Source organism: Watersipora subatra, chromosome 4 (genome assembly GCF_963576615.1).
Source record: "Watersipora subatra chromosome 4, tzWatSuba1.1, whole genome shotgun sequence".
NCBI lineage: Eukaryota > Metazoa > Bryozoa > Gymnolaemata > Cheilostomatida > Watersiporidae > Watersipora > Watersipora subatra.
In genome coordinates, this window is record NC_088711.1 from 18086155 (window position 1) to 18110024 (window position 23870).

The window sequence follows — 23870 nt, forward strand, 5'->3', positions numbered from 1 at the left end:
GGTCACAAGAGATCTGAGACAATAATTTTGAATAAATTATGTTATTACTCCAATACTATATTATTTAAAGCTTTGCCTACATACCAACAGACTATTATAGCGGTTGGTTTATAATAGTCATATAATATAATAATATAATTATAATATAACAATATATTCGATGAATTGAACCATCCAAATATGGCCTACAAGCTTAATTAAGCTGAGTAAAGCGGTAAGATATATATTCCAGTCCAGTTTTTAATATTATCACCCCAACAGCCTATTGTCAAGCTGCTACTATTAGATAATCAAAATTATATTACAATAATAGTAATGTGAGCCAAGCTGAATTACTGTATCTAACACTCAACTCTTAGCAGGTGACCTGTGACTACAACTGGATGGCTTCTAGTCAGAAGGAAAAGAACTTTTGCTTGCTATCAGAAAATAGGTGAGCGTTTCTCTGGTGATGAAAACTCCTTTGCTATTGAACTTAGAGAGACTAAACCGAGTTTAGTATAATAGTATAACCAAGTTTATAAGACACCACAGAGCAATGGAGACTGTATCATGCACATCTACTGCTTGCAATAAACCAAGTAGAAACCACACTCAAAAAGTTGATAAATAGCAGATGCAGAACTGATGACTTAAAGAAAAGAACCTTCAATTTTAATATATTATTCGCTGCTCGAGTTGAAGATATTTTGAAACATCCTCCAACACCATAAGATTCATGCACAAGAGAAAAGCAGTAAAACAAAAATCATTGTTGTATTAAAAGAAATTATGCACAAATAACATCATGGATTAGGATATTAGGTTGTAGCTGATTGAGCGGGAAAGCAAAGAGACATGATAACAGTACTATAGATAAACAGCTTAGACAAATCATGAACAGCTAATTAATCAGACAGGGTAAAGGTTCTAAGGCTAAGGATAGAAGGCTAAAGGTAGAAGGCTAACCACACTATTGCACAATCCTTCCTCTCAGGTACTCCATGAGAGCATCTGTACCCTTATTCAAAATAGCCGGCCTCGGGTTGCGACAAGGGTTCCCACCGAGCAGGAGAGACCTAACAATGACATATAAAGTCTTACAACTTTGGTTTGGCCTGGGAAAGTATAGCGTCTGATTATAATCAATCAAAAATCTTAGTGTTCTAGTAACCTACAACCATCCATTTTAACTTACATTATAACCATATAGCTTTTGTATAGCTTTCCAAAATTAATTTAATACGTCACACATTAGCAACTTTTAGGAAAGAAAGGTGGCTTGCTATTTTATTGACAAAGTGATGTTCCTTGTTTATTGAATGGAATTCTAATGCAATCTAACCAACTGCAGGAATACAATCCAAAGCAGTACAACTAAATACAAGGTAACTATGGGTCAACCTACACATGAGTAATAAAATACCCACCAATCCTTTTGATAATGCACACAAACTCAACTTCAACCACTTCTGTATACAGCACATTTAATAAGCGACACTTAACTTGAGCATTTAATCAGTCATGGCACAATAAATTTTTAATATATGAGTTTATATATCAAGTTTTCATAATGAAATGAAACAAGAAGATAAAGATTAAAAATCAAACAAAAACTAATAAATAAATTTAAAAAGTTTAAATAAACAAATTAAACTAAAGGAAATTATATTTAGCGTAAGTTACGACATGTATTTCTCCCACTTACTCCATCCCAGAAATTACACACTGAGCAGCTTACATCTCTGGTCACCTGACTGGTCACCTGACTGGTCACCTGACTGGTCACCTGACTGGTCACCTGACTGGTCACCTGACTGGTCACCTGACTGGTCACCTGACTGGTCACCTGACTGGTCACCTGACTGGTCACCTGACTGGTCACCTGACTGGTCACCTGACTGGTCACCTGACTGGTCACCTGACTGGTCACCTGACTGGTCACCTGACTGGTCACCTGACTGGTCACCTGATTGGTCATCTGACTGGTCATCTGACTGGTCACCTGACTGGTCACCTGACTGGTCACCTGACTGGTTACCTGACTGGTTACCTGACTGGTCACCTGACTGGTCACCTGACTGGTCACCTGACTGGTCACCTGACTGGTCACCTGACTGGTCACCTGACTGGTCACCTGACTGGTCACCTGACTGGTGTCCAGTCAGGTGACGCAGGTGAAGCAAAGTAGCAATAAAAACCTATAAGCTGATTAATACTTTATTAATTTAGTTTTTAGATACATTTTAAGCTTTTATATCAAGCTTTATACAGCTTTATATTATACATTAATTTTATTACAATATACGCCTCAAGTATTTATCCTTATTGCTTGGGCTCTGTAATGAATTAGATACTATGTATTGTTGTGAAAATATGCACTTCAACATATGATGGTTTCATAACGCTAAGCAAAGATTGAAACAGATAAACTTCGTATGACGAGGTTTGACTGTTTGTGAATTAGTGTTTTTGTTTCATCGTTATCAACAGCTGGTGATGCTGAAAAGACGAAAAAGTAAGGGAGGACTAGGAAGCTGCTTTTTCAAGACTTTTGACTTTTTGAAGACTTTCTCACTACACAATGAAGTTATAGAAGCTAAATTAAGAAAATGTATAACGGTTTCGTAACTTTTTTAATATGACTGAATCCAAAATAAACTACAGCATGTAATGGTTCCTGATAGTAAATCTCAAATGTTTATGACAGTTTTGTAAGGAAACTTTTAAAACTTCACAAGGAAGCTGATCATCCAACAAACTGTTGCCGTACTACACGTACAATTCCGTTGCCCTCACCTTTCACAGTTGATCCGCAACGGAAACTCATATATAATAAAGTTACTTTTTCATTAATTGTAATTTCCTCCTTTTCTTTCATTCATTAGGCAATTCTGAGAGTCATCGGCATTTAACATGATGTTTAGACATGATAGAGGACGTCACAAGCACATTGCACTTTTATACTTCACAAATAATAACAGGAAAATAATGTACAGCAACGGCTGCCATGACAATGATGCCCAATGAAAAATCTCACAAGACCAGAGTATGAGAGAGATTTTTGTATTCTATGTATTTTATTTTCATTTATTATCTTTAATTTTTAAATAAATATTTTTTGCCCCTCAACGAAGTAAAGCGAGGTGATTTGTGAAGTACTGAGGGATGACTAAGGGATTGCTGCATGACTAAGCTGATTTAGTAAGGTGTTACCTGAGTGAGGTGCAGTTGCCAAGCTCAGGCGGTATAGAGTTTAGGTTATTGTTTTGAAGGTCTAAGGATGATAGCTTTGTGAGTTTAATCAGACGGCTAGGATCAACCTGCGCAACTTGGTTGTCAGATATGAGAAGAGTTTCAAGTGATGACAGCTTGTAGACAACATCAGGAATAGTTTGAAATCTACAGCATATCAGTACATGTAGACAATGTCTGGTATAAACTGAATATATACAGTATATCAGTATATGTAGACAATGTTTGATATAAACTGAATATATGCAGTATATCAGTATATGTAGACAATGTCTGATATAAACTGAATATATACAGTATATCAGTATATGTAGACAATGTCTGATATAAACTGAATATCTACAATATATCAGTATATGTAGACAATGTCTGGTATAAACTGAATATATACAGTATATCAGTATAAGTAGACAATGTCTGATATAAAATGAATATATACAGTATATCAGTATAAGTAGACAATGTCTGGTATAAACTGAATATATACAGTCTATCAGTATATGTAGACAATGTCTGGTATAAACTGAATATATACAGTATATCAGTATATGTAGACAATGTCTGATATAAACTGAATATCTACAATATATCAGTATATGTAGACAATGTCTGGTATAAACTGAATATATACAGTATATCAGTATAAGTAGACAATGTCTGATATAAACTGAATATATACAGTATATCAGTATAAGTAGATAATGTCTAATATAAACTGAATATATACAGTATATCAGTATAAGTAGATAATGTCTGATATAAAAGGAATATATACAGTATATCAGTATATGTAAACAGTATTAGGAAGAACCTACAAGTATATTATGTTGCTAAAGTATAAATCAGGCATGATAAACATAATTCTCATAGTCATAGACACAAAGTAGATCTGTCCTCAAAATGGTTACTTTGATAACATGACATAGTGCTACATCACTAGAGAAAGACTGCATAACATAGAACATATAAAACAAGCAAGGGCTTTGTAAAGAAATATGCACCAATTTGTGCAGCCTTTACCTATATAGTCATACCTCAACACAAATTTGAGATACGAGCGCACGACACAGTACCCAATCCAGCCGCTAGACGCCGATGGGATGCGAGAGGTTGCTTATGAGAACAACAACAATCGATTTTTCTTGTCAAATCAGTTTGAAAATATTTTAAAAGGGACGACTAAAATTGCAGGTAAAAGCGAGGCAAAATAGAGCCTTGCAAGAAAAAGAAAAGTAAAAACCTAAAACAACGTTAAAATTGAGTTTCGTAATATATCGGGTAACGTAAAATTAAAACCTTTCTAAGTTTGTGTATAGTATGCTTAGTTCATTTAAGTTAAATTAAAAGTTTATGTTAAATTATGTCACAATAGTCTAGCGTACTGCAAATGTCGCCATTGTGTCTCGCTTACACAGCCGTTAGTCGCTCCGTCTATCTCAATGGTAAGAGCTCTATACAGTACTGTATATAATAATGTTACATTTTATTGCATATTATAACCAGTAGATAGATATTTATTATTTTGTGAGTGCAGGTGGTGAATTAGAGCAATTAAAAACACATTTTCCTCTTGTAATATCCCGTTTTTACGCAGTTTTTAAAAGGGTGAGAATGGATTAATTTGTATTCAATTATTTTATATATGAAAAATTGATTTGAGATATGACAAAATTGACATACGAGCTTAAATTTATTCAAGTTAAATTCAATGTTTGTGTTATGTTATGGAGAGTCACAAAAGTCTAGCTTACCGTTGCTGTCCAAGTCTTTGTCACACTGCCATTAGCCACTACATGTCTCGAAGATCATAACTCTATACAGTACTTACTGTACATAGTAATGTTACACTTTAGTGCAGATCATAACCGCTAAATAGGAATTTGTTTCACTTTGCGAGCGTAGGTATTGAATTAGAACAATTAAAAACACGTCTTTCCTTTGTAATATTCTGTTTTTAAGTGGTTTTTCATAGCATGGTAACGGATTAATTCGTATTTAGTTATTTTATATAGGATATATTGCTATACGTGTAAATTGACATACGAAATTAGTCCAAGAACGCATTAAGCTTGTATGTCGAGGTATGACTGTAGTTAGAAAAGGATTTTATGACTCAAATAAGAATGACTCAAATATCATGATGAGATATGATTCGCAAGCTGAGTAGGATTAATAATAACATTTCTGTGACAAGTCAATAAACAATAGATCAATATGCGAACAGCCCATGGAAGCTATACTAAGCTAAGATCCCTAACAGAGGATAGCAACGATATCACAGTTGACCCACAGCTAAATAAATTTGCGTAGCTAGCAGAACCACTCAACAGTCCTACCTGTTAACTGAGAGGGTGAGTGTGTGCAAATGTTGAAGAGACTCCATTTCAGCAGGCAGAGTGCTAATGCAGTTGTTCCTAAATACAGAGTTGGAAATCACATGAAACGCTCACACGAACTGTTGATACTGTAAAAACTGTCATCAGTCACTTTTTTATAAATAACAAACCATTTGCAGCAGTATAAATTTTTAATATACAGGATAAGCTCTGACAAGATTGCAATAAGCAGCTAGAAACACCTACCTGAGGTCTAGAACCTTTAGATGAAGAAATAGCCCAAGATCAGTATGAGTCGCAATGAGCTTGTTAAAACCAAGATTAATATCGGTCACCCAATCGACTATACGAACCATGCTAAAATGAAACCATCTCAGAAGTTCACACAAAATACTTGTACATGTATTTCACACTGAGCCTATGCTAATGAATGGCAGAGTCCATAGATAGTTAACAATGGGTAGTTGCAATACTGCGAAAGAACTAAAAGGCTTTTCAAAACAGGCTAAGAACACGGCTAACTACAAACCTGCACCAGACTGGTCCATCCTGTGTATGCACACATGAATGTGGCAAAGCAGAAGTGATTACATGACATGCCGGATGACAGAATCTCAATAGCATATCCTTATAAGTTTAATGACAGTTGAACAATGACAGTTTACAACTATCATTGTGTGCAAACACGCTTCCAGCTTTCATTAATGTTGTTCTACGACTATTATAGCGATTAAACACACTGCGGTATGATAGCATAATCTAAACAGAATGTGTCGTGTGAGTTGTGATAAAAATGTTAGAAAAATCCAGAAAGTAAACTCATGGCCACAATTGCCTGTTTTTTTTTTATTAATAAACGCAATTTTAGTTAACACTAAAAATTTTATACGAAGAAAAAGACTGGATCATTTTAATTTAATCAACGTTAGTTATCATCTGTGTGTGGAAACAAAATAAAATGGGGTGGCTGTGTAAGGGATTGCGCCTATCATAAGTGTCATACAACTTTTGTGTAAGTACAACGCTCTGGCTTCGTGAAAATCAACTTGCGACAATAAAAATGGATAACAGCCATAAACTCAAACTCCTTATTTGCCGATTTCAGTGTTTCAACATGCACTACAGTAAAAGACTGTAAGTTTCAACATGTGCTACAGTAAACGACTGTATGTTTCCACATGCACTACAGTAAAAGCCTGCATGTTTTAACATGCACTACAATAGAAGACTGCATGTTTCAACATGCACTACAAGACTGTGTGTTCCCACATGCACTACAGTAAAAGCCTGCATGTTTCAGCATACACTACAATAGAAGACTGTATGATTCAGTATAAAAATAGGCACGACAAGAGGTGTTTGGAGGAATGAAAGGATTGCACTTTACAAATGACTTACTTGGCTGGCCATTCTTTCAGCTGATTCTTGCTGAAGTTCACATCTGTCACTTGTGAAGAGACTGCCAGCTCCCAGACATCTGCTGGTATGTCGCTCGCTTTCTTTCCACTAAAAATGGACATACCAGTGACAAAGCAAAATACAACATTCAACATTTTTCACAATTTGTTGATAGATATGCATACAGTCAGGTTTTGGGTGCAAGTAACAGCCTTTATTGAATTACGGTCATTAGCCATCACACTTGAGCCCACAAATAATCGTGATCATCTCCTCTTTGGAATAGTTTACTAAATTAAATACAGCTAAATTACATATCGCTGATTAACTTAAATATCACCTCTGTTCAGAGACTCTGAACAGAGGTGATATTTAATCGACCCAATATTTGGTTAATCATGTTAAATATTTGATCATATCAAATTCTAGCAGATTTTATCAGAAAGTATACATATGTTTCTATCATTTGAGAATTTTGTTTGTTGCTTTCGGTGATCGGTTTGCCAAGATGTTTCAAGATTAAAATTGACAAAACTTCATCGTAGTTAAAATTCTCAGGAAAAAACAATAGGTTGATCGATTCAGACCACACTTCACTTGAATACACTTATATAATATACACTGTATATAAGTATATTATATATAATATAGAATAATGTATTATATATAATGTAGTATATATTATATATGATATATACAATACTTGAACATTGTATATATAGTATATATCCAGTATACTATATATAAAATACTTGAATATTATACCTGTAATCTATAGACCGGGATGACTTGACAGAGTGTACATTTATTTGATCTCCATCTCCAAAGAGCCCGCTCTGACCGCCACTGGCTGACTGCACAGCTGCCTGTTTCTTTGGTTCCTCCGCCACCTCTATCCTACTGCGTAGGTACTTCTTTATGCCCTCACTGCCTCTCTACTCTCACAAAAATAACAGCATGCAGAGCAGTCAAGGTTAAAAAGCTAAAACAGTAGGAAGCTGTAGAGGCCATTAGCAAGAACACTAAATGCAGAAAGCAGAATGTTTTAAAAACAACCTTGTTGGAGATCTGTTTGACCTAGTATGTTGCAAACACCAATTAGTAAAACCTTGTAATACCACAACACATTCACAGAGTATCGTGATATGTTATGGTGTTATTGTTAATATGTTATAGTGTTATTGTTAATATGTTATAGTGCTGTTAATTTATATATTGTCAATGTCTCTAACCAGAGCTGTGTGAAACTGTCAAAGCCAAAAAATTCCTATTGGTTAATACTACTTACCGCAATGATATCTCTCCTAATGGACTTCATGGGATTACCATCTATCACTAATGATGTCAAATTAGCCATGTTTCCTAACTCATATGGGAGCCTACAATGACCCAAGCGCAATTTTCCAAAGGCGTGAGTAAAGGTACCACATACTACTGTTTATCTAAAAAAGCAAAATCTGGAGAATTTCTGTAACAAAATGTAAGCTTATTTGATTGAATGACTGATTTAAGGTTGTTGTTGGAACAAAAAACTGCTTTATTTAACGATACAAACCTTGGCAGTTTTCAGCGTCTTTACTCTCAATAATAGCAGCCATAATAATAACAATAATAGTAACAGAAAACAGAAATAATATTGGCAGCTCAGAATGGGTTCAGCTGCAACTCTGTAGAGCTGTATGCATGATCCACAGCACCAGCCTGTGATAATTAACCTTAAAACTAGCTAGCTAAAATAGAAGTAGACATCTACATGTATATACTCACCCTGAGAGGTCGTTGTTGGTTATATCAAGCCTCTGCAGAGAAGAAAGTTCAGTGATGCATTCTGGTATAACACTTATTTTGTTGTCTCTCACATCAAGTACGGCTAGACTCGTCAGACACTTGAGCTGTTCTGCTGCGAAATTCTTGAGTAAATTATTGCCGAGGTGTAGTTCCTGTGCAAAGATCACATGCCTACTAAGCTATTCTAATTATATGATATATTATATTATATAATACACATAATAATATGTATTATAGACTAAAACTTACCCAGAAAGTCAAATTTCTCTTCACTACACATCAATTATTGACTACGAACAAAAGTTTGACTTTCCAAATGAGTTTTAGTCTAAACAATTACTCCACTTATTACTAGTGTAATAATATTACTATCATTCTTTTGCAGCTTAGAATATTACCTTATCTTATTTATGTTTAGCTGTAGAATTACTTCTGAACATAAACTTAGGATAGCGAACTACTTCTATACTCTAGATATATACACTATATGCATATATAGTATATATGTATATACTATATATATACTATATACAGTATATAATGTATTTACACTATATATACTGTATATATACAGTATATTCATGTATATACAGTATATACTGTATATACAGTATACATAGTGTATATAAATGTATATACACATATATATATACAGTATATACGCTGTATATACAGTATATATACGGTATATACATGTATATACAATATTTACTGTATATACTGTATATACATGTATATACAGTATATGTACAGTATATACTGTATATACAGTGTATATACAGTATATACTGTATATACACTGTATAAACAGTATATAATGTATATACCATATATACCATATATACAGTATATACTGTACATATACTGTATATACCGTATATACAGTATATAAATTTATATAAATATATACAGTATATATTTAGTCATGAAATACATCATAAACTTAGCGCTTGCTCATTTCTTTCTGTCCATATTTAGAAAACTGTTTGCAGTATTTTACTGCAAACTTCGCCATCAAAGACTCATAGATGACCTAGATCAGTCATTGGCCAATACTTTAACTACTAAAACCCTAGCAGTCCAGTGTTCTGTGAGAGATTATGAGGTATCTCAGAATAACTATATGCACAATTATTCAATTGGTGCCCATGTTATTGTGTCAGTATACAAAGCCGAATGTCAAGAGTTTGAATCCCGTACCATGCAATTTTTTTCAAACTCCAACTGTGGCTTTGGACAGACGGACGGATACAGTTCTTATTATCTTACTAGCCGAATGTCCGGTGTTGCACGGGTATTAAAAACAGCTTATTTAACAGTGGCGAGTAAAGCGGTTGCCTGCCACTTGCCATTAGCCTGGCACATTGTCAATGGCTAATCTGAGTAAGCTAGTATTGCTAAACTTACTAATAAGAGCTGCGAGAGCAAGCATAAAATGACATTGCATCGTAATGCAGAGCGGTATTCATACTTTCACCCACATAGCGTCATATATCACCCAATAAATCCACCAATCTCACACAGTTCAATGGTTCATATATCATCTAGGTAACAAGAGGGTCCGAGATCAAATCTTCTGCAATACAGATTTTTCATTTCACTATTTTCTTAGCTATAACTGAACAGGCAGACATCGGAAAAGATGACAAACTTATAGATTTATATAGATTAATGTTGTTTTGCAAATAAACAATTATTTTGTTTATTTGCAAAACCATTTGTTTTACAGATTAATTTGTTTTGCGAGTGTTATGAAACTACTGTTTGGACTTGAAACTTTTCAGATTACAAGACAAAGCATTGGGATTTGGAATAAACACAATTGCAATGAGGACAATCGTAATGAGGACAATCGTAATGAGGAGAATCGTGATGAGGACAATCGTAATGAGGACAATCGTAATGAGGACAATCGTAATGAGGACAATCGTAATGAGGAGAATCGTAATGAGGACAATCGTAATGAGGCACATAAGGCAAGGTTGTTTCTACATGTGCTTTAAAATAAGTTTTAGCTAATACAGCTTTGATTGAACTTTTTGTGTCTCTAGTAAGTAAAATAGAATCACTTAAATTTATTGACATGATGATATTGGGCTCAGTCAATACAATTAGTCTGATTGCTTAACTCACATTTGTAACTGATACCAGAGCTCAAGAGCCCCACAGCATGATGCCATCTAGCAGAACAAGCTTTTAGATTGCAGTATTATAGTAGCCATGTATTCCAACATCAGTTTGAAAGCCCATAATTTTATATCACAAAATGTAGCCAATTACGCCAGAGGAAATAATCCAAACATAATCCTCAACTGAATACAAACCGGGTTGTGACCGTTTGACACTACCTTGACAAGACCATGAGAGGTGACCCACCTTCAGTTGGCTGCAGTGCTCAAGGAGAGGCAACTCTGACAGCTTGTTGTCCCTGACATAGAGCTGCTCTAGGCTTCTCATATAGCCCAGCTCAACAGGGAGAACTGATATCTGATTGCGTGTTAGATCCAGTGTCTTTACACCTAATGTAAGTGATAGATATAACGCAAGCCAAACTCTCTGAGAGTCACAAAATTATAGTATACATCTAGTACATTGGTTCTTAGCCTTGTTAGACCCACCAGCCTCAAATATGCTTTCATCGAACTCTTCTTTATTTAAAAATTTAATATGATTTTTTTCGCAAGCGGTATATGCTTTACTGGCGCACAAAATAAACTGGACATTAACATCACAGTGTTTAGCGAACAAAATCAATACAGTGCATGAACTCAAACAAATTATGTATCTTCTAATAAAGACAAGACTGCAAATCAGTGTGACTTCTGCTATTGCCTCTGAGAGACCTCCACCAAACTCCTGAGACCAACTCACCGAACCGCTACGGTTCGATTGAACTGCTACGGTTCGATTGAAGCATTGCCAGCATATTTATTATCTGATATGGATCATGACCACTTTGTGATAGCAACATGTATGCAGCTATTTGCATTGCTATATTTTGTGCTGAAGGAAAAAATTCTACCTACGAACAATGAAAATAACTAAATACAAATGTACCATTTGAGTTCATAAAATGAACCAAACTATAAAAAGGAATGTATTTCAACAGATTTAATTACCTACAGAATTGGAAAATTCTGTCAACAGTTCCAATTTACAAGTTTACATGTACAATTTCGTTTCAAGTGAGAATATCTTTGTTCACATAAAATAGTTGAAACCCCGTTGTCGTTGTTGCTTGAAAGCAAATAGAACCAGCTTGTACTGAAAATGAACAGAATGGAACTGAGATTATGCTCATAGGCGTCAACCAATCAATCACTTGCAAATGCGTCACTGTAATCTCCTAGACAAAAACCGATACCTTTGTTTTGTCTCAACGCATCGACAAACGAAACCTTTGGCAAGCCTGGTTCACGATTCATGAATGTTCAAGACCTCACATAGAGGCAGACAAAGGCATCTTAGTTCATACTGGCAGTAAGCCTGGTGACACCTGGCATTTCTTTCTTTTATCTTTAATCAGATAACCTGCAGGTGGGTGTAAAAGAAGCTGGTTATCAGGAACCAGATAGTTTTGAAGCCGAATACTTTTGACGACCTGACGGAAGGCATGGAGCATACGCACGTGAAGTCTGAATGAAATTGGCTAAAGAATATGAATATGCATAAAGTTTCCGCGAATTAACAAACACACCTAATGAGAAACTGTGATTTATTCATATAGATATATAAAGGATGCAAAGAAGAAGTAATTTCCTTCTAACGGAATTTATAAATGAACTAGTTTTTAATTCATTCAAAAACTAATTTTATTTCGTATATCATTTTATTCGCCAGGTAGCTGGTGGATAAAAGGTATGGGGCATTTGCGGGTGAAGTTTGAATGAGACCGGTCAAACGTATATGCACGTACACATTGACGTTGTGAGGATTTATTAAGATAGATGGGATTGGATAGGACTCCTATCAGGAGCTCATCACCTTTAAGGAACTGGACATCAGCAGGCACAGTCTGGAGAGAGTTGTAGGAAACATCAAGGGCCTTCAGTTTGCTGAGTTGACCAATAGAAAGAGGAAGCTCTGACAGTTTATTGTTGGACACATTCTACAATACATTCCAACAATATAATAGAACTAGCTGAGTACCCAACAATATAATAGAACTAGCTGAATACCCCACAATATGATAGAATAAAAAAACTTTATTGCAGACATCTATACACAAGTGTTAATGTGTAATTAAAGAGTTCTTCAATAAGAGCATACATATCACGATTGGATGGCAATAATTATTTCAAGGTTGCAAATTTCTGCAAAATAAATGTGAATAATATAGAGTATCTATGTATTTCTATGATGCAACTGGCTGCTATGGCTTATAAAAAACTTCTAGAATATCCTTTTACCCTGTCAACTAAATAATTGAAAACCTAGTAATACAAAGAATTGGAGTTGTTTCATCATGTGTGAGCTAATCAATGCATAGTTCAGAGCTTTAACCAATGATATCATTAACAAAGCAGAGTCGTATATCATAACTCTTTTTAGTGTTTTACATTTTGAAACCCTGTACAATATAAGCTTCTCACTAAATCATCAAGTTGAGAAAGCTGTCCTATCTCATCTGGCAGTGCAGATAAGTTGTTGTGCTCTACGTGTAGATATGTCAGCTGGGAGCAAGCAAGGATTGCAACAGGTAATGCTGTCAGCTTGTTGTGACTGTCAAAACATATGAGATTCGTATGAGCAAGCAACTTAAATTAAAACTAACATGATGCACAACTTGAAGTTCGCTACAATTTTAAAAACATCGTGACAGAAATAGTATTAGAGATCTTATGAAAAACTTAGTTGAAATTGAGACAGCTCTACCAACACAATGCTTTAGCACATTATTTTAAGTCTCTTTAAGTACTTTGTGCAAAAACAAAGACTTAAAGAGCACTTTTCCTATATTCCCTATAGAATTATAGGAAAAGTGCACATGGTTTTTATTGCAGAGTGAAATAACGATAATCTTTAATTCTGATAAGCATCATCACGCAATGGTTCAATGAATGACTAAATCATGTAGGACCAAAGACACGTACACGCATTATAAAGGACTGGGTCAGTCAGACTGAAGTTTATTCTCATGTACAAGTTTACAGATTATAATCAAAAAAGGATTTGTTAAAATGTAATTGAATTAAATTAATTTAAGCGTCTTAGGAGATTTAAACCTATTTAATAAATGATAACACAAATAAAACTAACCGCAAAAATTTTGAATTAGAGGCAATTTCGGGTTGCAGAAATGGTGCCAGAATAACAACACGTGCGCAGAAATTACTGTAGAAATAAACTTTCTGACAATAAAAAATTATATCAATATAACAGCAGTATGAAGCACATAAAAACATTGCAGAAGGTAAAACCCGTGGAGCCTTGAAGAGAAGTGATAAACATCAAGAAGGATAAAAGAAGCAGCTGTAAGAACGGTTAAAAACTAAGCTTACCTCAAGTTGGCTTTCTGTAATTGCTCCAACTCTCCAATAGTCTCTGGCAGAGTTGTCAGCTCATTATCATGTATCTACAAATAGAATTGCAAGAAACAAACAACTCCAACTGACAGCTAACTGCTTCGGGTGATGCCCAAATATACCAGTACAATACATAGCATTACTGCTTTAACTGCTTGTGAATTGTAAACCAATAAACTTCTACTTAAACCATGAAATTTCTGATTGCAAATTATAATTGACCAAATATTTGCCTTTCGCGCACTGATTAAGAGCACAGGCTAAGTGTGCTATCTAACTGATAAGTATGTTTTATAATAACGCCTTACACTGTCCGTGATGCACTCTGAGCATGAATGTTGTAACCTCAGTCAGTGCATAATGCCCGCGTAAAGGTTGTCTTATACATTCCAAAGGTAGTATCTACACTTCCTATCAACACTAAACTCCTTCTTCACCTCTTTTCACTTTTCCCCATTCTGTCTCCCCATATCCCCATCTTGCTCACCACATAAATTGTCCAATACTTACATCTAGAGTTTTGAGTGCATTTAAAAGCTTGACATTGTCTGACAGAGTCTTGAGCTTGTTAGATGCTAAGATGAGTTTGGAAAGTGGTTCCTGGTCCCACCAGCGATCTTCCGTTTCAAAGGTAGCTGCCTCTCTGCTTTCAGTAGCGGCATCTAAATTAACTGTCCAAACCTTTTCAGGCACTACAACACACCAAATTGGCCATAATTAGGCAAGAATAGTTCCCAAGAATATTAACAAGTATTAACAAAATTTACAATGAATGTGACAACTAGAGTTGAAACTGTTTCCAGCTCTTATATGATACTCATACATGATGCTTGTATATGATGCTCGTATATGATGCTCGTATATGATGCTCGTATATGATGCTCGTATATGATGCTCGTATATGATGCTCGTACATGATGCTCGTATATGATGCTCGTATATGATACTCGTATATGATACTCGTATGTGATGCTCGTATATGATACTCGTATATGATGCTTGTATATGATGCTCGTATATGATAGCCGTATATGATGTTTCGTATATGATGCTCATATATGTTGCTAGGAGTAAGCCGGCGTTGCTCAGGATTTTTTCCTTTTCAATGCCGATGGTTCCCCAACAAAGTCCACCTAGATGTTTGTCAAGTACAGCTGCCCTTAATGAATGCGAAGATAGATTTTTGAGTTTCTGATCCAATAGATGGTGACACATTTATACGAAAAATGCAAGTTATAAGATTGCCAATTGAGCTTGGCATTGTCTGAAGTCAGTTTGATTTTATTCATTAAATTAGCTGTAGTGAGTCAGCTCTTATAACTCTTCCCTCTCGCAAAAGTTTGTCAACATCACGGAACATCAATCTTATTATTATAAGCATTGTCAACAAATCTGTATGTCACAAGTTCGAGACCCACAGAAAGAAATCTTTTACAAAGAATTTAAATTGCCAACGAATTCATTTGTTTAGTGCAACGGTTTCAAGATTACAATATCAGGATTAAATGACATATTAGATATTTATTAATGGAGACAACAAATCGTAGTAGCTAATGACTGATGAAACAAGTCTCACCTTGGCTCAGCCCTCGACCAGATAAGTTTAACTGTCCACTTTTACGAGCATTTTTGAGTAGCTGATCGCTGACACCGGAACCAGAAGATTCAGCTACTGCTCCGCCAAAAGGCTTTCCTTGAAACCGTCTAGGGCGTGACATGTTTCATCTATGATCAATCTACAAAGTCAGCAGATGTACATTGGTACAAACATTTACGGCTACATTCATACATTACAATCCCTTTCAAACACTGCATTGCATTGTGTGTAAATTAGTTAAAATACTGCAGTTAGTCTTACTGTATTGTGCATGTACGCTAGCATTATTTTAGTTGTTAATACATGTATAAGTAGTTATATCATTAGCTCTTCAAGAGCAAAGCACTTGCGCCACAACCTAATGAAAGTATCAAAGACCGGTGCGCCATTTGCCATTGGAAAAGTTATACTCTTTATTTTTCTTCTCAAGTGCCTATTCATTAATTTCTTTCTAATTCTTTTCTAGACATTTTCATCAATCAATTCAATCAATCTGAATCAACTTAAATTTCTATCATTCTTTTACTCACTATTACTCTGAAATATACTAACATCTGTCCATAAACACCCTCGAATTCATCATCATAATCAACATATTAACTCCTGTGTGCATGTCCTGCGTTTATGGGCAGATGTAAGTATATTTCAGAGTACTAGAGAGTAAGAGAATGATAGAAATTTAAGTTGATTCAGATTGATTGAATTGATGAAAATGTCTAGAAAAGAATTAGAAAGAAATGAATGAATAGGCACTTCAGAAGAAAAATAAAGAGTATAACTTTTCCACTGGCAAATCACAAATGGCGCACCGGTCTTTGATATGAAAGTTCTTAGATGCTATTTCAACCATTATCTTTTGCTACATTAATAAAAGTTAGTTCCTCGTATTTAGTAACTATTACATTTACAAGCTTTTTATAACAACTGTTTCCACCAAAAAGACTATTGAGAAATTGTTAAACCATTTAGGCGCAAAGATGTTAGAGTCATGTTCCATACTCTATCTAATACCTATAAAAGATGACAGCTGCCAGGGTTCCCAAGCAAAAATCTGTCAAGCCTAAAAAGTCAGGATGTGATTCATTTTTAGCCACCCGTAATCATCCATGTTTGACTATAACTGCCTATCACGTTTTTTGGTGACCTGCATTTTATCTACCAGCAGATTAACAAGTACTTTGTGAATTTGTGTTCGCCAGATGTTATGCTGCTGAGTCAGCTTTGCCATAAAAACTCTTTTATTTCAGTTGTGCAAATATGCATGTACTATCACTATCATATAAAGAATATGTCTATACAATATATGTGCCTGTACCCCCTTATATTACCTGAAAAAGGTACTGAAAAATTAAGTATGGTAACCTAAGCCTTCATGGATTTGTCCCATCTGCAAAATATACAAATCTCAGTGTTTGTTTCTTGGCTTTTTGTTGGTCTTTTTCCATCCGTGTCCAATTACAGCATTTAAAATCTAGCAATGAAAAATCCGCATCACAGAGGATTTGATCTCAGAACCTTTTTTTCACCAGGCGACAATCTAACCATTAAGCTACACAGAATACAATGGATTCACTTGGGCAGATAGTCATTATATGGGTCGAAATACGCATAATAAAGATGTATTACACACAACATCACTATAGCTTGCTCTCACGGCTCTTATCACTAAGTTTAGGAATATAATAGCTTACTCAAACTAGCCAATGGCAACTACATTACCACTGGTTATAAGCAGTTTTAATTAATGTGCAACACCGAGAATTCATCTAGTAGGGTAATTAATATGAGTGAACCAAGATAAAAGAGATCTGAGTAATAGGACAAAAGCTAAGCCAATTTCACCTCAAAATGTTCAATTATTTGAGAATGGAATTACAGGCATTCTTGCCAGTTTATCGCAGCTGACCGTGCAACTTGATAACTGCAGCCTTACAAGACAGCAGCTATATATCAATACCATGATTAAAGCTCCCCAGTTTACTATTTTAAAAATATTGTTGAAACCTTAATTAAAAATTAAGTTTTTTTAAATAGCTTGATGAGCAGTAATTGGCATAATTCTTTTGCACCATTTTCAAATATATGTGACTATGATATGTAATTATTCTTAAAGTGCTGTGCTGTTTTAGAGTGTCATAACAGACAACATGTTGATCTCATTGGGGAAACGGTGTATGATCGCAATGTTTCTCACAACTCTAAGTATTCTAGATTTAATCTTCAAGTACTGTATTAGACTGTAAACTGGCACTGTTTAGTGACAGAAACCTGATAATAACATAACAACCACATAACAGTTCATTTTCTAGGCTACTTCGGCATTCTTTGGTTAGACTTTGACTAAGTAAAAGTGATGCAACAGGAAGTCATTAAAGATTGTATGAGAATTTGTAATAGGATTAATATGAAATGTAGTTGGTCATATTATTCTTAATTTGCCTAAAATCTACGATTAAAAAGACTTTCGTCGTTAAGGCAAGTTCAAATCTATATCGAGTGTTGGTGATCCTAACAAGATCTGTGCACCTAAAAGAAAGCTAGCGAATTTTCCAAGCTTAATGTAATTACGACTACGTATAGCGATCCAATGCAGAAATATTCGATAGCTATAAAATGGTGGCTATTCAAGTCTATTTCAAAATTATTTTCTCTTGTTAAAAATGTACTATTTAAATCAAATAGTTTGGGTGGTAATAAAATGTGACAAAATTAATTAACTTTTGCAGCGAAACTGAAACTGCATATGATGAAATCAACAATATAAACAGATAGCTGGCAAAATAGGGAAAATCAGATTACGTTTCAATTTTTTTAAAACTGAAATGCTAACAGCATTTCAGTTTAACAAGTTTTCAGTGGTGGTAATTAATTCTTGCCGATCAGGTATTTGCTGTCAGCTGATATTCTTCAAGCAATGACTTGCCAAAAGGTTTGCTTGTGTACACTTTTGTAGACTAATAAAATATTTGTAAATAAATTACTTTTTTGTTTCTGTAAATGACGCAATGTCCAAATGACGTCATTGACCATTTTTTTAAAGATTATTGTGGAGTACTCAAAAGTAATCCAAACCCACCCTTAAAAGATTACTGTCACAATACAATCAGATGAGATGTATCATAAGGCTACAAACCTAGATGATTAAACTACATACGATGACTTGTAGCAGGCAAGTCAGTCTAACATTGTAATCAAATGTTTAATTATCAACTATGGTATGCAATACCCAACTCAACAACGAACCCACTAGCAGAAATGGCTTACAAAATACAAAAGAAATGTGAAGGACTATTTATTGCCTATAAATATATATATAAATATTATTATATATATAATTATATATTATTATTATTTATATATTATATTATTATAAATATATTGATATTAATAAAATACTGACTCACATGTCTGAGCAGGAACAACTGCTGTAAGATAGTGTAGCAAACATCTTAACTTTTCCATCGATCGCATCGACGTACTACTTGTCTCGAATCAGCTAGTTATGTGTTCAACAGATGGCAAAGATTTACAAACATTAATTAGACAAATGATAGACCGTAGCAATGTATGAGATGGTTGAAATACAATACTATTTGTATCTATTAACAATAGTGATCGATTAGAGTAAAATTTTCAGAATCTCTGTCTATTTTTCGCTGTTCAGACCAGAACATTGAATTTGTTTGCAACACAATCTTGCTGAACATTTTTGTTGGCAACTGGCATTGATAGCAAAGACCTTGAAGCAAAATATCCACAAAACTTGTCTTGAACTGAAATAACTGAGAATACATATTACTAAATTTTTCCACGTAAAATATCAGCTGGAGATTTCCAGTCAGAGTTGGCACATTATTCCTGGTACGGTAAATACCACCGGTATCTATCGCACCAGTAATAATTTACTGTTCTGGGATAAAGTGGGATAAGTGGGATATAATGTTATATGAGCTCAGGAGTAAAGACAATTTCATTATATCTAACGCCTTCTCAGAAATGAAGCTGGCCTATTGTGTAAAACATATCAGCCTTTCTAGCTGACACAAGACAATTATCACAATGTCTTTACAATAGTGGCATGTATTGAGCTGAACTAAACATAGGTATGGCGCTTTACAGTGCCTCGTGTTGCGCGTTCACAACTCGAGTTGCCATGTTGTACAACTTGAGTTGCCGAATTGTACAACTCGGCCTGGGTTTATGATTAACGCGAGTTGTGTTATACGCAAAACTAACACGGGTTTGTAAAAAAAGCAAAGTGAGTAATTGGGGTGTTTCATTTACAGAACATTTACAGAAATTTAACACTAATAATTTAAATATATATACACATTTAAATTATATAATTATATTGGCGATATTTGCGCATATTTATTTCTATAAATATAACGAGACAAAAAACAATTGTAGAATGTAAAAAGCAAACTAAAAAACAATCTATGTGGAAGGTAGGCCACTTCTTTTTCAAATGAAAAAAGAGTTATCTCTCTAGAACCTGACAAGAAACTGAATTAACACTGGAAATGAACATAGAAATTATTTCAACAGCGTTTAATGATGCACCAAAATAAATTCCATATATAGAAATATAGTTAGAGAAAATGAAATGATGAGATGTTCTCAAGCCGAGTTGTTGAACTCGAGTTGCTGTTTAAAGAACTCGGCCTGGATTTTTGATGAACTCGAGTTGTGTAACTCGAGTTGTACAACTCGAGTTATATTTACAAACTCGAGTTGGTAAATATAACTCGAGTTGTACAACTCGAGTTGTGAACACGCAACGCAAGGCACTGTAAGGCACCATAACTTAGGTATGTTCACTCCCTAATAAAGTCTCAGTCCAAGAGGAACTCACAGACTATGATTTAATTTATCGAACTTAATGATCCACTTGGAATATTACTCAAATTTGTGCTCAGGCAAACACTTTCCAATAACAAATTATTCCTGGTAGCAATAAACTGTATGCAGGAACCAAATTGTTGGCGGTCATCAAAAGTAATAAAATAATTGTTAATATAATTCAAATCTTTTACTTTATCACACTCGTTACCTATCTTTTCTGTTTTTTGCCAAATTTCCCCGCTACCCTGAGAAAAAGGGTTTATCCCGTCCTAAATGCCAACCCTGCTTCCAGTTCAACCTCTGGTACTGTAAGTTGAAATATGTAGCAACGAATGACTGTAGCACAGACTTCACAGACTTTTTCTAAGCTTATCTTGAAAAAGCTACATAAATCCTTCTGGTTCACCATTAGATATGATGAATTAAGTGCTGAAGAAATCAAATGCTCAACACTCTGGGCACAGAAGGTCCTTAATTATTGAATAGCGATGTGAGCTCCATTATTATAGTCATGGTTAAGTATCCAGTAGTGAAGATGTGGCATAAGACGACAGTTGTAGCTAAAGATTGTGTTTTGCTGACCACAAACATAGCAACAAAGGGATATTGTGAATTTGAATCGATACATACTAGCCACAGCCACCTATTTGAGCACCTCCTTTAGTAGACAGCATTTTATAAGCATGACTAGCCTTTATATACACTGTTTTTGTTTAATAAGACGTTTCCAGAATTCAGATAAATAATATATGTTTATATGTTATTCATAAACTACTAAACTACCAACAAACAAAAATTAATTTTTTGCTAATGACAACTTGCTTGTCAACAATACGCCTCCTTTTTTCCCTGGCAATACAGAACACATGAATTTCACAACCGCCAACTCTGAGACAGCAAGACAAAGTTGTTAATGTAAAAAACAAAATTCCTTCAACTTAAGTTCTGCTACTTTCAACATTTGTCCTTAGGAATTATCTATGAACATGGCAAACTTGAGCACATTACAACTTGCAATCTTTTGAATTAAAAGCATGTATGTAAGAATTATGGAGATTATTGATATGGAGACATATCCTGTGTCATGCCCAGTAGGTGTAGTTGCTACAAAGACAAGTGTCATAAGCTTCAATGCAATTTTTGAGATATTGCAAAGATTTGGTGCAATCAGTTTTCAAAGCAAAATAATGGGAGCTTTTATTCTTAGTGCCAGAAGGTGAGAAGGAATTAAAACAATCTACATGGTAGTGTAAAATATTATGTTAAACTTGAATTGCATCTACAGATTAGTAAATGGTTGCGGTACCAGGTAATATCAGAAGTAGCTGTGAGTTGATGTTTTAATGACCAAAAATTTAGCTAAACACAAATTTTTTCTCATATCCAGCTTTGGTTGTACAAACTTTGACCAATTTCAAGAATCTGTTACTCATCAAAATTTTAGCTAAGATCATGATTGAAAGTTGCCTAATTTTAATTGAAACATTTTTGCTAAGAACTCTTTCACGAACCAGTTGATCAACAAATATATTGCAACAAAATATGCTTTGCAACAAATATATTAACAGTTTCACTTTCTTTTTTATATTTGGAAAAAGCTTTTTATTACAAATATCGGCAATCTTTTATATTTCATCCATTTTATAAGCACCGCGCATTGACTGAGTGCACCACTAAAAATTTGATCATATAAATTTTGAAATTTTATATTAGAAACATGACAAAAGCCTTTTAACATTACACAACTAAGTTGCTCTAGGTGAGGCTTAGGCTCACAGCCAAAGCTGTGAGCACATAAGCAATGTATGATGTTTTAAAAAAGACTGCCATTAATGAAAAGAACAATGAAACTACTGAGTCTACTCACTTGTATAAACAAAAGATAATTTTTAACATGAATCAATTTGTCCTAGCCGTAAAACAGAAAAATATTTTGTCCTACAACCATAAAGATACATCCACGTTGAATTAGGTATTAACAAAAACGTGCTGATGTATTCAATCTACTTTGGATTGTCGTAACTCAAGTCTGTATTATCAGCTCTAATGCTGATAGCAATAATCTTCATAGTAATGCTGATATACTGATAATATATTGGCAGTTATGACATTGAAAGATTATTTTTGGTCTTTGCACAAACCGACTACCAGTTTGAGTTCTAATTACCAGTTTAGGTTCTGATTACCAGTTTGTGTTCTGATTACCAGTTAAAGTTCACACTAGGCTATCAGAGAATAACGAATTTCTTGGAAAGAGCCTACTCAAAACGACTTTCAAAAGTCAGACAAATGCACTGCGTTCACCTTATCAAAAAATATTTTGAAATGGTATTAAAATATCATATGTCTTGAAAAGCTTTTTCAGCTGCAACCTAAATTAGATATTGTCATTCAAAAACAGTCGCTAGTTTCTTACCTCAGGCCAGAGAACGAACATGAAGCAAATGAAACTATTTTGGAAATAAAAGTAATATATAACAAAAATTAAAATTATGATACAAACAGGCTTACGTTTGTCAAACTGTATGAACATGTAATTGATTCAATTAGCAATAAAATAGAATAACACGATACAGGAATAGCGAGGTGCGACTGAATTAATCTAGTACATAACCAGTACTCCATATATTAAGGATACCGAGTCAATTTGGCCATTTTCTATATAAACACATTGCTTAAGGTTACTGTGATTCCACAAACAGTATTCTGTGAGCCAATCAACATCTATTATGTAACTATTCTAAAAGTTATAAGCGAATAGCTTTGTCTTACCATTTGATTGGCCAATTGATTCTCTAAAAACCGAATCTAACTTGAATGTGTCTCTCTTCGTTAGCTTGCACGCGTAAAGCGGTTCCTGTAAGCTAACTTTGTCACATCGATATAGCTATCATTTAAAGCACTAATATGAACACAATTTTATATGAAGAAGAATGAGGACGATGAAGTAGTTTATAAAATAGAAGACCAATTTATTATATTTCTGTTTTGTCAGCTGTACAATGTGGACTCATCTAAGTTTTTTGTTTAAATTCGATCTGTAAAATCATAAACCTTGCGTGATAACGTAGTAAAAATAACATAATATATGCTTGTTTGAGTTTCCTTTTGATTTGTTGTTTGCTATTTTATTTATCACTAGTGCTT

At 34.4% G+C, this 23870-nt stretch overlaps 1 protein-coding gene across 1 annotated transcript; it reads right to left on the bottom strand.

Moving 5' to 3' along the window:
* Nucleotides 1-511: 511 nt before the first annotated feature.
* LOC137393503 (leucine-rich repeat-containing protein 40-like) lies at nt 512-23322 on the bottom strand. Its single transcript, XM_068080079.1, has 15 exons — nt 23235-23322; nt 15858-16017; nt 14792-14973; nt 14258-14331; nt 13349-13478; nt 12741-12864; nt 11133-11275; nt 8736-8908; nt 8257-8347; nt 7734-7903; nt 6969-7076; nt 5817-5927; nt 5571-5648; nt 3196-3381; nt 512-1058 (listed from the first exon to the last, which is right to left on the bottom strand). The coding sequence occupies exons 2-15, from the start codon at nt 15997-15999 to the stop codon at nt 953-955; spliced, it is 1818 nt and encodes a 605-aa protein (XP_067936180.1). The 5' UTR covers nt 16000-16017; nt 23235-23322; the 3' UTR covers nt 512-952.
* Between the last annotated feature and the right edge of the window lie 548 nt (nt 23323-23870).